Source organism: Bombina bombina, chromosome 3 (assembly GCF_027579735.1).
Source record: "Bombina bombina isolate aBomBom1 chromosome 3, aBomBom1.pri, whole genome shotgun sequence".
NCBI classification, from domain to species: Eukaryota; Metazoa; Chordata; class Amphibia; order Anura; family Bombinatoridae; genus Bombina; species Bombina bombina.
The window spans coordinates 534,234,886-534,250,641 of NC_069501.1; the positions used below are offsets into that span (position 1 = coordinate 534,234,886).

Here is a 15,756-nt window from a genome sequence, read left to right on the forward strand (position 1 = left end):
CATCTATTACCCACTATAAAGTATTGTATATTGTTAGAATACTTAAAGGGACATTAAACACTTTGAGATATTAAAATAAAATGATAAATTGTGTATACTGTGTACATACATACAAGTCTGCAATATCTTTTCATTATTTATTTTGTCTCCTTTTCCTGCAATTCTATTCTGAAATGTTGAGCTTTTCAGTTTCTGTTAGAAACGGTTATAAATAGGCAAAATAATATATTATTTTTATTTAAACAGCTAATGAAACTTTTAAAAAAAAACACATCTACATGTTAATCTCAGAATAATCTTTTATTTAAATGCATCATTTGCATTTATTTAGTTTAATGTCCTTTTAATAAGTAAAATGAATGCATGCAACTGGATCAAAAATCCAGTTAGAACTGCAGCTTTCACAGTAAGGTTTAATAGTGGTTGGGGATATGAAGTTTATGAAAGTTATTTTAAACTCATTTTTGTCTCAATTTGTCTAATTATTTGGTGTAACAACCTCTACCTAGCAAGTTTTATTTCATAAAGCAACGAACAGAACATAAAGAATACAGGTTCATGTGATAATAAAGATTAAAGTGATCACTGGGTGGCGCTGTGACTTCCTTTACTGCTCTTGACGTTTTATCCCGTTTTTCCGGCGTCGTCCTCTCGCTTCCCTGGTTTCCTAGTTGAGTGGTTACTACTCAGGCCGGGTCCCCCGAACTATTTTACGGCAGTAGCAGGCTAGACAGTCCCAAGTTTGGGCCCGGCATGGAGAATGGTTTTCAAGCCGGTGTTCCGAGGTGTGGGAGTCGCCCGAGGGGGACCCGGCCAGGGGAGGGCTTCTTTTTTACACTGGTACTCATTGTTGCCACGAGCGTACTGTTCTTCATATTCGAGTGGGTTATCTGCAGTTTAAACACTTTTGTACAGTGGAAAAACGCTGAGTGGCTCGTTATAAGAAATATGAGAGAACCATTTTGATAGCTACATTTGTTTATTTCTGTTTAAAAGAAAATGCTTACCCCTCTTGTTACAGCACAAATGTGTCATTATTACATATTGCTTAGTTGCTCCCCTCCTGTAATAAAAAATCACAAGTATGTCCTTATGAATGAATGAGTCTAAGCTAGCTAAATATTATATATGGTAAAAAAAAAAAAAATTCTAAGACATGCTCTTTCTAAAAAGCATCCTGTAAAATGTTTCATGTCATTTCACATTCTTAATTGCGCTTCTGTACTTGTAAAATGTGTTTGTGTATAGTAGCAGCATTTTTACATTTCTCTTCTTTTTTTCCCCAGCTGTCCCTTTCTCACAGCTCATGTCACTGTGGCTGTTCCTGTCATTGGCGCTGTCCTCCTCTTCTTTGTTCTCAGTTCTTTCTTACATACAGCTTTCACTGACCCTGGGATTTTACCTCGAGCCACCCCCAGTGAGGCCACCGCCTTGGAGAGGCAGATTAGTGAGTGATGTGACATTATGGAAATGAGGGAACATTAGGGGGACATATTGTAGAATTAGACCTGTGTGTGTGTGTGTGTGTGTGTGTATATATATATATATATATATATATATATATATATATATATATATATATATATATATATATATATGCTACCAGCAACTACATTACATAAATCTGCACTTCACAAATATTAACAATGCCATGTAAACAGATATAATACATGGTGTTCACTAAAGCAGTGGTTCTTAACCCAAGTGACCCGGACATGTCCAGGGCCCTGTAGTGTGTGTATGTATATATATATATATATATATATATATATATATATATATATATATTATAATGCATTGGTGTAAGTGAGGATAGAAAATATATACATACATTGGTGTCAGTGTGGTGGTATGACTAAACAGTGGTGCCCAGGTCCAGTCCTATCTGCTCCTTGTCCCATGATGTCCTCCCACTGAACTGCTTCTATATGTGCAAAGTGCACACACAAATGTGCATTGGTACTGTGACAGGCTGCCCAGTGTTTCTTATGTGTGGAGCAGCAGGTCTGTCGCAGCTTGCAGTGGGGGCATTTCAGGTTTTGGCCCACCAGGAGAGCTGTCAAGGCCCGGTTGTTGAGAAACTAAGCACTAAAAGCCTATGCTATTCTAGGCATCTGGTTAGCAAAATAATTAAAAGCTAAGTGGTTTATCTGCTGAACTGATTAAAAAAGGAGCTAATAGCAAAGACGTTAGTACCATGTTAGCTAGTATAATAGAAGGCATGTGTCCTATAAAGAGAAGTTATTACAGGTTATACATTTAATGACTAATAGAGAATTTATCTGCAAACTTTAAAGAGACGGTAACGTCAAAGTTAAACATTCATGATCCAGATAAAGCAAGCAATAAAAAACAAACCTTCCAATTATTATTATTATTAAAAAAAAAATTCTATTATCAAATTTTATTTTTCTCCTGGTATTCTTTGTTGAACAGTAAACCCAGGCTGAGGTGTGTGTGCATGGTACTACAGTATTTTATGACAGCAGTGTTTGCAGCAATATATAACCGTTGCACATACGGCTGCCATAAAATGCTAAAGACAGATGTATGCTCCTGACCCTAGCTATCTTTACAGGAGAGAAATTAAAAAATGTTTGTATATCGCATGCTGTGTCTAAATCATGAAAGATTGTTTGGATTTAATGTCCCTTTATCAGGCTGCAGTAAAACTGAAAGGGCTGGAGAGGGCTTTTAATAATGTAACTCACTGCTATGGTGAGAAATAATCAGCTTAATTTACTTAGAATTATATTTTAAAGTAAGTCTTTCCTTCACGTAAAGAGTATTAGTGAACTCCCTTTAATGAGATGCACAGTTCTGAAGGTAAACATTGCCTTTAAAAGAATCCACGAGGGGCTTTGTAATACTGACAACGCATCTTATAGAATTGAGCCAGACCAGAGAGCTTTAGAGAATAGGACCCAATATCTTCGGTACAAAAATATCTGTTCCTTATCTTAATATTACAGTGGTGACAGTATGCAAAATCCACTAATAGGTTGTTATAGTTTCCTTGTAACCAATTCACTATAGACAGAGAGGATTATGCTTTTTGTTGCAGTTGCTTAGGATAACAGGAGTTGGAGAGATCACTTTATTCTTGTTTTTCCAAGCAAAGCTATACAGGTCAAATGTATACCTTTTAGTTTCAGTAGGTAAAAGACAGCTATTTGTTGCTGTAACTTGTATATGCATAGATAACAAGATTATATCTAATATGAACATGCCACTCTATAAACACACTTGTTGGTTATAAAGAAAACATAATATATAGATAAATAAGGTGGGCTAACAACATTAAAATGTAACTCCACTCTAAAAAAAATACAGCATCATTTTTATTTTTTAATAAAAAATTGTTCTGTTTTAAAAACAGGGGCTGTTGACATTGATTCAGCCCTATAAGAACAGATCGTGCGCCTTGTGTTTTTTTGTATAGTGGCATATTCCTTTTAACTATTTGATCTGGCTCTCCCTTTATATTGTGATCCTGTGATAGAAACAGAAAGTGCTATGGAACACTGAGCTTGTCTCTCCCTCCAGAGGGTGATACAGTAAAAGGGGGAGATCTAGAAGTTATAGTCTGACCTTTCCGACATAGGGTCAGATATGTAAAGAGTTGTCAGTGGTCCTTTACAGAAATGGATGATAAAAACGGGTATAGTGTTATGAAATCACTCCTCTCCAAAACTATACTTTAGGCTCTCTCCTGATTCCCAAATTAGTTTAAAAGTGATTTATTCCATCGTCTGCCAGTAATGAACAATGCAGTGCTTTTACCCCTTGTCTGCTAGTAATACATACAAAACAGTCATTTTAACCCACCCTTTGGATACCAGTAGTATACACACTAATCAGTTTACCTTCTTTGATTTGACCTTTGCAAAAAGTAACACACAGCTGTATGAGTCATAAGTGGATTTAAAAATGCAGCCACTGCTCAGGTACCTAAAAAAACAACACCTGGGCATATAAGGGTCTAGTTGTGTGTACACATTTTATTGAATGGCCAGTTGAAATACAGGACTGCCCATTTAAATAATGGACACCTAACATCCCTCATTACATATGACCAATTATGTACTTTAATCTACAGCTAATGAAGCAGCAAATGCCATCAACACTGATCTTATTGGGAATCAAATCTTTATGGTAGGATGGCATAAGTTGTGGTATGTGGTTTGTAAAAGTCTCCTGCTGTAGTATAGCAAAATAATAGTTACATACAATGCCTTATATAGATACTTATGCTTTTCTGCTCCGTTAGGGTCTCAGCTGCCCCCTCACACTCTGGATGTTTTCATTAATGGGCAACTTGTAAAGCTCAAGTACTGCCTAACCTGCAAAATATTCCGGCCACCCCGAGCCTCTCATTGTAGCATCTGCGACAACTGTGTTGGTGAGTGTGCTGTTCCAGCTTCTATTTAACAACTGGGGGAGTCAGGGAATGTCGCTATTTATCAACCAAACTCTCTAGCAGATTGTACCTGCTTCCAAACAAATAATGCTAATCGCATGTTTATGGAAGGGGTCTGAGGTAAAAAATAAATTAAAGAAAACTAACCATATATTGGGATTAAATAATTTTGGAGGTGCAATGCTGCTCCTGCAACAAAGGATACCAAGAAAATTAAGTAAATCTGTAAATTGTAAAGCTTGATCATGACAGAAAAAAACTGGGTTTCATGTTCATTTAAAGGAACAGTAAGCACCTTTTATATTTTTATATAAAATGTTACGTGAAATGAAACTACTACATTATTTTGCTCCCTTTTTATGTAATTTAGCTCTCAAAATTAAGCAATTTCTAAATCTCAAAAAAATTGAAATATACCCTGCTACCTTTTCAAGGCTAACTCTGCTACATATATGTCCCTATGTGTTTTTATCAGATAACACCTGCCAATGCACTTTATACTAACTTTAAGACAGTGGTTAGCCTTGTTGGCTGCAGACTAAAGGCAGATGGTGGGTGCAGTTTGCCTATTGATAAATAATTGTAAAATGAAGATGTTCAACTATATCTCTGGCTGAGCCTAAATTAGATAAACTAATAATGAACCTGGTTATCTAATCTGCACTCATCCAAAAATACTGTTTAAGGAACAGTAAACACCTTGTAATTACAGGTTTTTTTCTGCAATAAATTGACATACTAAATAAGTAAACAAATGAATAGATGAATTCCTTGTTTGCTGCAGTTGTTTTTCAATAGCAAATCTCCCCACCACCATTTACCTTATTTGGAGGAAACAATCAGGACTCTGTACTGGAGTAGACACAACTAGCCAGCTTCTAATCCTCAGAATTTGGAAACTCGATTTTAGATGTAAAGTTCCATTACAGTGATAAAAAGACTTGTTCTAATTGGGTAGAGCGTGTCATTTTATCACTAGTGACTCTGCAAAGCTACGTGTATAACTCCCACAGATCACTCCTATCTGCATCTCTAGTCGCATAACTAATGTAACTTTAACTATGTGTTTAAACCCTGTGTGTGGTTAAACACGTAGCTTTGCGGTGTTGCTAGTGTTATACATTTTTTCTTGATGTGGGTAGTTTGTTGGAAAAGCTCACTAAATGGGGAGGTGGCATTACAATGGTTGTTGGGTGATAGGTATATATTTGCCAACACTCTCTTCTTTCTTTCCCACAGATAGATTTGACCACCATTGCCCATGGGTGGGTAACTGCGTTGGCCAGAGAAACTATCCTTCCTTCTACCTCTTTCTTCTCTCACTAACTCTGCTTTCTTCACTTGTCCTGGCTGCAGTCACCACGCACGTCGTCATGAGTGAGTCTGTAGGACACATGTAGTTTCATTTCACTTCTATACAGACCTATTTTTTTTTTCCTGTGTCTTATGTTTGTAATTTTTTTCTTTTTTTTCCACCTTATTTTTTATTGTCTGATTGGTGACACATTTTAGAGAACAAATGGAAACATTTTCATTGGCTGGGTAACAAGTCTATTTCTTAAACACGTTAGAGTACAACTATTTGAATTCAGATTGCATCTCAACCTTAGAGGGATAGTAAAGTCAAAATTAAACCTTTATGGTTTAGATAGAATATGCAATTTTAAACAAATTTCCAATTTACTTCTATTATAAAACTTGCTTTGTTCTTTTGCTATCCTTTGTTGAAAAGTAAGTCTAGGTAGGCTCACAGGAGCGGATGTTTGTCTTTAGTCCTCTATAGCAGCAGTGATTACAACAATTTATGACACTGTTGTATACAATGTTGCAAACTACTGCTTACTATAGAGTATTGAAGATATATACATGCTCCTTAGCCCATATAAGCCTACCTAGATTTACTTTTTAACAAAGGATACCTAGAGAACAAATTTGATAAAAGAAGTAAATTGGAAAGTTGTTTGAAATTACATACTCTGGGGCCGATTTATCATCGGTCTGTCCGTCATGATCTGCTCAGGGGATCATGCCTGACAGACATCGATGAATGCTGACAGCATATGCTGTCGGCATTTATCATTGCACAAGCAGTTCTTGTGCAATGCCGCTAGCAGGGGTGTCAATCAACCCGATCGTATTTGATCGGGTTAATTGCTGTCCGCCGCTCAGAGCAGGCGGACCAGTTAAGGAGCAGCGGTCTTAAGAACGCTGCTTCTTAACTGCTGTTTCCCGCGAGTCTGAAGGCTCGCACGGGACCAGGGCCATCATGGGCCGTTCAGCCCTTGATAATTCGGCCCCACTGTCTGAATCATGAAAGTTTAATTTTGACTTTACTGTTCCATTAGTAATTGTTTTAATGGGAATAAACACAATAAACATACCAGTTTACAACTATACACACACCACATATTTTTTTATAATGTGACACAGTAAATATAATTTATTTGCACTGTTGCATACTTTATCAGTTATATGTGTACATTAGTTTTATAATTCAAATAAATTGCTATTAATTCTGTAGTTTACTTTAAAACAAATGGTAAACTTATGGATCGTTCTCTCTTCTAGCAGAGCATTTCATACTACACAAACTATGGGCTCGATTTATCAAGCTACAGCGGACAGGGGCATACATATGTGCCCCTGTCCGCCACATCTCGCCTCTGGCGGACAGAATTCCATTGGCGGAATTCCTCATTGCACAAGAGCGCTATCCAAAAAAAATAAGATAAAATAGGGACGTTTCCTTGATTGTAGCTAGCTAAAAAATTTACAGCCTGTCCAAAGTTCTTAGAACAAAGTCATTAAAAACAGTATAAAAGGTCCAATTATGAAAATAAAACCACCTTTTATTTTTTATGGGGCATATTTATCAAGCTTTGTATAGAGCTTGATGCCCCTCACAAAGGTATCCTCTATACCTTGCCAATTGTCTTTCCCTCCCGGGAAGTGAAATCCCTCTGAACGTTACTCTCTAAGCGTTCCTTTTACTTCGAGTGGAGACTTCCTGCTTCTCCGTCTGGTGGAACTGGTGTTTGTGATTGGTAATGCATCTTCCGATTAGTGTAAAATCGTCGTTCTTGTATGTGGCTGAGATAAATAAACGTTTATCGCAGTTTTAACAACTGCTGGCTTTCAAATATCACAGAGGCACCCCATAGTCATTCGACGCATTTCACCCGTTTTGTAGGACTTTATCAAGCTTTACAATATAAATGAGTTATATTCTCAGCCAATAATAATCAAGATACAGTGTGCAGTAGTGCAAAATAAAAGATAAAAGAAATAAAATAAGAGTAAGCACAGGGATCAGGCCCATGTCAAAATCTACAGCTTTTAATCAAGCAAAGTTGACATAAGGTTACTCCTGTCTAGAACTCCAATAGGAATATAGGAACATTTGTATTTCATATTTAAACGTATTTGATTTATAGTGGGACAGGCACAATTTTTACACAAAAGTTATGTTACAAGAACTGACAACTCCTGAAACATAGAAAGTTAATGTGATCAAAATAAATGATCATTATAATAATAAAAACAATGAATAGACTCACATCTTCTCAATCAAGCCAAGTAAATTTTGTTTCTAGACAGATTTTGTATTTTATTTGTTGTGCCTAATGCACTTTATTGTTTGTATAAAAGATATTTCATGTAATATCAGCCAACAGTTTTATTTTGTTTTAGTTCACTCCATCAGACATTAAACACCAAGTACATTTATATTGAGTTTATTGAATTTAATTTATTCCCTGCCTCCCTCTAGTCATGGCTGCCGCCATGTTGAAATCTATCTTTCACTTCATTCCAGTGCTGATGTGTTTGCACAGGTGCAACAACTCTCCTTCAGATTCCAAAATGGCGGCACCCATATTTTGAGGGAAGTGTTAAATGCCCTTTAATAAAGTGTTTAATGCCCTTTCAAATATACTCCTGATATAATGTAATTATAGCAAAACTGGTCTCCATGTATATTAACTACTGTTCTTTAATTACAAACAAAAATCAATAAAATAATTTGTTTAAACAAAAATAAAAATTGGCAAAGCAAGTGTAAAAATCGGACTCCCTTCCCACTGTAAACAAAGACAAAACTGGATTTGCATTTCCATTGAATGAAACAGTTGATGTTGCAGATCTAGATACAGTTTCTATGTAGTAATGGAATGCGGAGTATGAAAGTTAGAAGATTAGGGTAAATAGCTTCCACTGACATAAAACCTAAAGGGCAGAAACTTACATTTTAAGAAAGCGGCTAGCTACACCCACATCAATGCCACCATGCAGGTATTCCAAAAGCTGTCAAACCATGACAATTCTTTGTTCCATTTAGACAAATGGACTAGAGTAAAAAAACATTGGCCTGATTTTATGATTGTGTAAGCAGCTTCATGGGTGTTTCAGTACAGGTTTGCTCATGTGAAGGTGGGTCTGTGTGTGCAAAAAATTCTGGCAGCTGATGCTGCACCGGAGGCCCTGAAGGCATGCAAACAGGTTTCCTGTCTGGGAACATTGTCAACACGCACCCTGAATAAATGAGGGACATTTTAGCTATAACGTGCATATGGGCCTGCAGCAAGGTAGAAAATTACATTTTTCTTGGTAACTTTAAAGGGACAAGAATCCCCAATTTTTTCTTTCATGATTTAGAAAGAGCATGCGATTTTAAGCAACTTTCCAAATTACTTCTATTATTTAATTTGATTCATTCTCTTGGTATGCTTTGTTGAAAAGCATATATAAATATGCTCATATCTGCTGATTGGTGGCTGCACATGTCTCGTGTTATTGGCTCACCCATGTGAATTGCTATTTTTTCAACAAAATATACCTAAAGAATGGAGCAAATTAGATAATAGAAGTAAATTGGAATGGTGTTTAAACTTGTATTCTCTATCAGAATCATGAAAGAAAAAATTGGTTTTCGTGTCCCTTTAACTCTGGCATTTGCCTTTGAAAATGCACACACATTACTAGATGTGTTGCATTACAGTAAAATAAAACTTGTCTCTTATCAAACAGATTAAAGGGATAGTAAACACCTTGAGGTTTTAATATAACAGGTTTAGTTATGCATTATAAAACAACTGCAATATACTTTATTTAGTACCTTTTTAACTTAATTTAGCATTAAAAATTGTGCATTTTCTAATTCTCGGAACTGGAAATGCACCCTGCAGACCTCTCAAGGCTAACCCTGCTATTTAACTTTAGCAGAAAACAACTGTAAAACAATTCATTTGATACTGACAAAGACTGTGGCTAGCCTTGCTGCCTGCAGTCTCCAGCCCAAATAGGATGCACCAAATAAAGTGGTGGGTGGAGTTTGCCTATTGAAAAACAAATGCAGTAAACAAGATGTTTATTTTTAAAAATGATTAGACTTGGCTGCTATGTTATTCTATAGCAAGGCAACAGGAATATACTTGCCAGGTGTATACCGTCCCTTTAAAGTACAAGTTTGTCAAGAGAAGTCATAAATACATGTTTAAAAAAATATATTTTAGTTGTTACATTTCTTTCATGTAATTGGCAAGAGTCCATGAGCTAGTGACGTATGGGATATACAATCCTACCAGGAGGGGCAAAGTTTCCCAAACCTCAAAATTCCTATAAATACACCCCTCACCACACCCACAATTCAGTTTTACAAACTTTGCCTCCTATGGAGGTGGTGAAGTAAGTTTATGCTAAGATTTCTACGTTGACATGCGCTTCTCAGCATTTTGAAGCCCAATTCCTCTCAGAGTACAGCGAATGTCAGAGGGACGTGGAGAGTATTACCTATTGAATGCAATGATTTTCCTAACGGGGGTCTTTTTCATAGGTTCTCTGTTATCAGTTGTAAAGATTCATCTCCTACCTCCCTTTTCAGATCGATGATATACTCTCATTTACCATTACCTCTACTGATAACCGTTTCAGTACTGGTTTGGCTATCTGCTATATGTGGATGGGTGTCTTTGGGTAAGTATGTTTTTATTACTTAAGACACCTCAGCTATGGTTTTGGCACTTTATGCATTTATATAAAGTTCTAAATATATGTATTGTACTTATATTTGCCATGAGTCAGGTTCATGACTTTCCTTTTGCAGATTGTCAGTTTCATATTTGGGGAAAATTAATATTTAGAAATATTTCTTTCATGTAATTAGCAAGAGTCCATGAGCTAGTGACGTATGGGATATACATTCCTACCAGGAGGGGCAAAGTTTCCCAAACCTCAAAATGCCTATAAATACACCCCTCACCACACCCACAATTCAGTTTTACAAACTTTGCCTCCTATGGAGGTGGTGAAGAAAGTTTGTGCTAGATTCTACGTTGATATGCGCTCCGCAGCAGGTTGGAGCCCGGTTTTCCTCTCAGCGTGCAGTGAATGTCAGAGGGATGTGAGGAGAGTATTGCCTATTTGAATTCAATGATCTCCTTCTACAGGGTCTATTTCATAGGTTCTCTGTTATCGGTCGTAGAGATTCATCTCTTACCTCCCTTTTCAGATCGACGATATACTCTTATATATACCATTACCTCTACTGATTCTCGTTTCAGTACTGGTTTGGCTTTCTACTACATGTAGATGAGTGTCCTGGGGTAAGTAAGTCTTATTTTCTGTGACACTCTAAGCTATGGTTGGGCACTTTTATATAAAGTTCTAAATATATGTATTCAAACATTTATTTGCCTTGACTCAGGATGTTCAACGTTCCTTATTTCAGACAGTCAGTTTCATATTTGGGATAATGCATATGAATAAATCAATTTTTTTCTTACCTTAAAATTTGACTTTTTTCCCTGTGGGCTGTTAGGCTCGCGGGGGCTGAAAATGCTTCATTTTATTGCGTCATTCTTGGCGCGGCCTTTTTTGGCGCAAAATTTTTTTTTCCTGTTTCCGGCATCATACGTGTCGCCGGAAGTTGCGTCATTTTTGACGTTTTTTTGCGCCAAAAGTGTCGGCGTTCCGGATGTGCCGTCATTTTTGTCGCCAAAAGCATTTACGCCCAAATAATGTGGGCGTCTTTTTTGGCGCTAAAAAATATGGGCGTCACTATTGTCTCCACATTATTTAAGTCTCATTATTTATTGCTTCTGGTTGCTAGAAGCTTGTTCACTGGCATTTTTTTCCCATTCCTGAAACTGTCATTTAAGGAATTTGATTAATTTTGCTTTATATGTTGTTTTTTCTATTACATATTGCAAGATGTCCCAGATTGACACTGAGTCAGAAGATACTTCTGGAAAAACGCTGCCTGGTGCTGGATCTACCACAGTTAAGTGTATCTGCTGTAAACTTGTGGTATCTGTTCCTCCAGCTGTTGTTTGTAATGAATGTCATGACAAACTTGTTAATGCAGATAATATTTCCTTTAGTAATGTTACATTACCTGTTGCTGTTCCCTCAACATCTAATACTCAGAGTGTTCCTGATAACATAAGAGATTTTGTTTCTAAATCCATTAAGAAGGCTATGTCTGTTATTCCCCCTTCTAGTAAACGTAAAAGGTCTTTTAAAACTTCTCATTTTTCAGATGAATTTTTAAATGAACATCATCATTCTGATTCTGATAATGGTTCCTCTGGTTCAGAGGATACTGTCTCAGAGGTTGATGCTGATAAATCTTCATATTTGTTCAAAATGGAATTTATTCGTTCTTTACTTAAAGAAGTCTTAATTGCATTAGAAATAGAGGATTCTGGTCCTCTTGATACTAAATCTAAACGTTTAAATAAGGTTTTTAAATCTCCTGTAGTTATTCCAGAAGTTTTTCCTGTCCCTGATGCTATTTCTGAAGTAATCTCCAGGGAATGGAATAATTTGGGTAATTCATTTACTCCTTCTAAACGTTTTAAGCAATTATATCCTGTGCCATCTGACAGATTAGAATTTTGGGACAAAATCCCTAAAGTTGATGGGGCTGTCTCTACTCTTGCTAAACGTACTACTATTTCTACGGCAGATAGTACTTCCTTTAAGGATCCTTTAGATAGGAAGATTGAATCCTTTCTAAGAAAAGCTTACTTATGTTCAGGTAATCTTCTTAGACCTGCTATATCTTTAGCGGATGTTGCTGCAGCTTCAACTTTTTGGTTAGAAGCTTTAGCGCAACAAGTAACAGATCATAATTCTCATAGCATTGTTAATCTTCTTCAACATGCTAATAACTTTATTTGTGATGCCATCTTTGATATCATTAGAGTTGATGTCAGGTATATGTCTCTAGCTATTTTAGCTAGAAGAGCTTTATGGCTTAAAACTTGGAATGCTGATATGTCTTCTAAGTCAACTTTGCTTTCCCTTTCTTTCCAGGGTAATAAATTATTTGGTTCTCAGTTGGATTCTATTATCTCAACTGTTACTGGAGGGAAAGGAACTTTTTTACCACAGGATAAAAAATCTAAAGGTAAACTTAGGTCTAATAATCGTTTTCGTTCCTTTCGTCACAATAAGGAACAAAAGCCTGATCCTTCACCCACAGGAGCGGTATCAGTTTGGAAACCATCTCCAGTCTGGAATAAATCCAAGCCTTTTAGAAAACCAAAGTCAGCTCCCAAGTCCACATGAAGGTGCGGCCCTCATTCCAGCCCAGCTGGTAGGGGGCAGATTACGATTTTTCAAAGAAATTTGGATCAATTCAATTCACAATCTTTGGATTCAAAACATTGTTTCAGAAGGGTACAGAATTGGCTTCAAGATAAGGCCTCCTGCAAAGCGATTTTTTCTTTCCCGTGTCCCAGAAAATCCAGCGAAGGCTCAAGCATTTCTGAAATGTGTTTCAGATCTAGAGTTGGCTGGAGTAATTATGCCAGTTCCAGTTCTGGAACAGGGGCTGGGGTTTTATTCAAATCTCTTCATTGTACCAAAGAAGGAGAATTCCTTCAGACCAGTTCTGGATCTAAAAATATTGAATCGTTATGTAAGGATACCAACATTCAAAATGGTAACTATAAGGACTATCCTGCCTTTTGTTTAGCAAGGGCATTATATGTCCACAATAGATTTACAGGATGCATATCTGCATATTCCGATTCATCCAGATCACTATCAGTTTCTGAGATTCTCTTTCCTAGACAAGCATTACCAGTTTGTGGCTCTGCCGTTTGGCCTAGCAACAGCTCCAAGCATTTTTACAAAGGTTCTCGGTGCCCTTCTGTCTGTAATCAGAGAACAGGGTATTGTGGTATTTCCTTATTTGGACGATATCTTGGTACTTGCTCAGTCTTCACATTTAGCTGAATCTCATACGAATCGACTTGTGTTGTTTCTTCAAGATCATGGTTGGAGGATCAATTTACCGAAAAGTTCATTGATTCCTCAGACAAGGGTAACCTTTTTAGGTTTCCAGATAGATTCAGTGTCCATGACTCTGTCTCTGACAGACAAGAGACGTCTAAAATTGATCTCAGCTTGTCGAAACCTTCAATCACAATCATTCCCTTCGGTAGCCTTATGCATGGAAATTCTAGGTCTTATGACTGCTGCATCGGACGCGACCCCCTTTGCTCGTTTTCTCATGCGACCTCTTCAGCTCTGTATGCTGAACCAGTGGTGCAGGGATTACACAAAGATATCTCAATTAATATCTTTAAAACCGATTGTACGACACTCTCTGACGTGGTGGACAGATCAAAGGAAAAGCAGGCAGGTGACAGCAGATGCAATATTCTTTTATTTAAGGAGGTAAAAAAGGCAACGTTTCGGGATTAGTCTCCCTTATTCATGCCATACCTGATACAAACTAACAAGTGACTTATATACATGTGTACCACTAGGTGGCGCTCAAGTGTATTTAACTCTTTCTTATCAAACACTTAACTTACTCATAAGCTTACATTTATACATTTCTTATTCTATATACATTGCAGTGTATCCATGATTAGTAAAATTACTAATTTCTTATCAAACTTTCTCAACAGTTATAATTTACATATTATCAATAATAATCATAGAAATACTGTGAGGTCCCAGTCTCTATTTAAACCTTTAGGCTCCAGACTCCCTAATTCATATATCCAATATGCTTCTTTTTGTTTTAATAGAATTTCTCTATCCCCCCCTCTACGTGGAATATCAACTTTGTCAATTATTTGAAATTTCAATTGACTTATAGAGTGGTTTGCTTTTATAAAATGGGCAGCTAGAGGAGCTTTCACATTGCCAGTTCTAATATTGCTCTTATGTTCAATTATTCTTTCCTTAGCGGATCTGGTGGACTCCCCTATATAAACCCCCCCACATGGACATTTAATCATATATATTATGAAAGTGGTCAAGCATGTAAAATAACCTTTTATGTTATACTTTTTGCCAGTGTGAGGGTGATAAAAAACTGACCCTTTACTCATGTTGCTGCAACAGGAACACCCTAGACAGGGATAACAACCTGTATTTTTTGTAGTAATATACCTAGGTTTATTTTTGTTTTTAGTGCTAGGACCAATGTCAGCTTTGACCAATTTATTTTGGATATTACTACTTCTTTTAAAAGCAGACATAGGAGGGCTCTGAAATTCTATAATAGATGGGTTACAATCAGATAAAATATTCCAGTGTTTCCTAATGATGCGCTGTATTTCATTACTCTGTGCATTATATTCTGTTACAAGGATAAGTCTATCTTTTTGATTGTTTTCCTTCTTTGCTCTATCCTTAGGGTGCAATAAATCTATTCTTGGAATCAATTTTACAGTCTCAATTTCTTTCGTTATTAGACTATTGGGATAACCCCTTTCCAGAAATCTCTCACCCATCTCAGTTAATCTCTTATTTAATATTTTCTCATCTGAGACAATTTTGCGCACTCGCAACATTTGACTGTGGGGTAGAGACTTTAGGAGAGAAGGTGGATGAGCACTTTCAAAGCGCAAAAGACTATTTCGGTCACCGTACCGTAGAGTGGTGGACAGATCACCATCGTTTAGTTCAGGGGGCTTCTTTTGTTCTTCCGACCTGGACTGTAATTTCAACAGATGCAAGTCTGACAGGTTGGGGAGCTGTTTGGGGGTCTCTGACAGCACAAGGGGTTTGGGAATCTCAGGAGGTGAGATTACCAATCAATATTTTGGAACTCCGTGCAATTTTCAGAGCTCTTCAGTCATGGCCTCTTCTAAAGAGAGAATCGTTCATTTGTTTTCAGACAGACAATGTCACAACTGTGGCATTCATCAATCATCAAGGAGGGACTCACAGTCCTCTGGCTATGAAAGAAGTATCTCGAATACTGGTATGGGCGGAATCCAGCTCCTGTCTAGTTTCTGCGGTTCATATCCCAGGTATAGACAATTGGGAAGCGGATTATCTCAGTCGCCAAGCGTTACATCCGGGCGAATGGT

The 15,756-nt window shown here is 37.0% G+C and overlaps 1 protein-coding gene across 3 annotated transcripts in view; it reads left to right on the forward strand.

Moving 5' to 3' along the window:
* The first annotated feature begins 627 nt into the window (after window positions 1–627).
* Window positions 628–15,756, forward strand: part of ZDHHC18 (zinc finger DHHC-type palmitoyltransferase 18) — a 63,993-nt gene continuing 48,864 nt past the window's right edge. The window contains exons 1-4 of one of the 3 annotated variants that reach the window (XM_053706986.1): window positions 628–881; window positions 1,287–1,447; window positions 4,271–4,402; window positions 5,660–5,797. In XM_053706986.1, coding sequence (XP_053562961.1) covers window positions 754–881; window positions 1,287–1,447; window positions 4,271–4,402; window positions 5,660–5,797 — 559 coding nt within the window. In that variant the 5' untranslated portion in view covers window positions 628–753. The remainder of the gene's footprint in view (window positions 882–1,286; window positions 1,448–4,270; window positions 4,403–5,659; window positions 5,798–15,756) is intronic. The other 2 variants (XM_053706988.1, XM_053706987.1) reach the window with 2 other exon arrangements.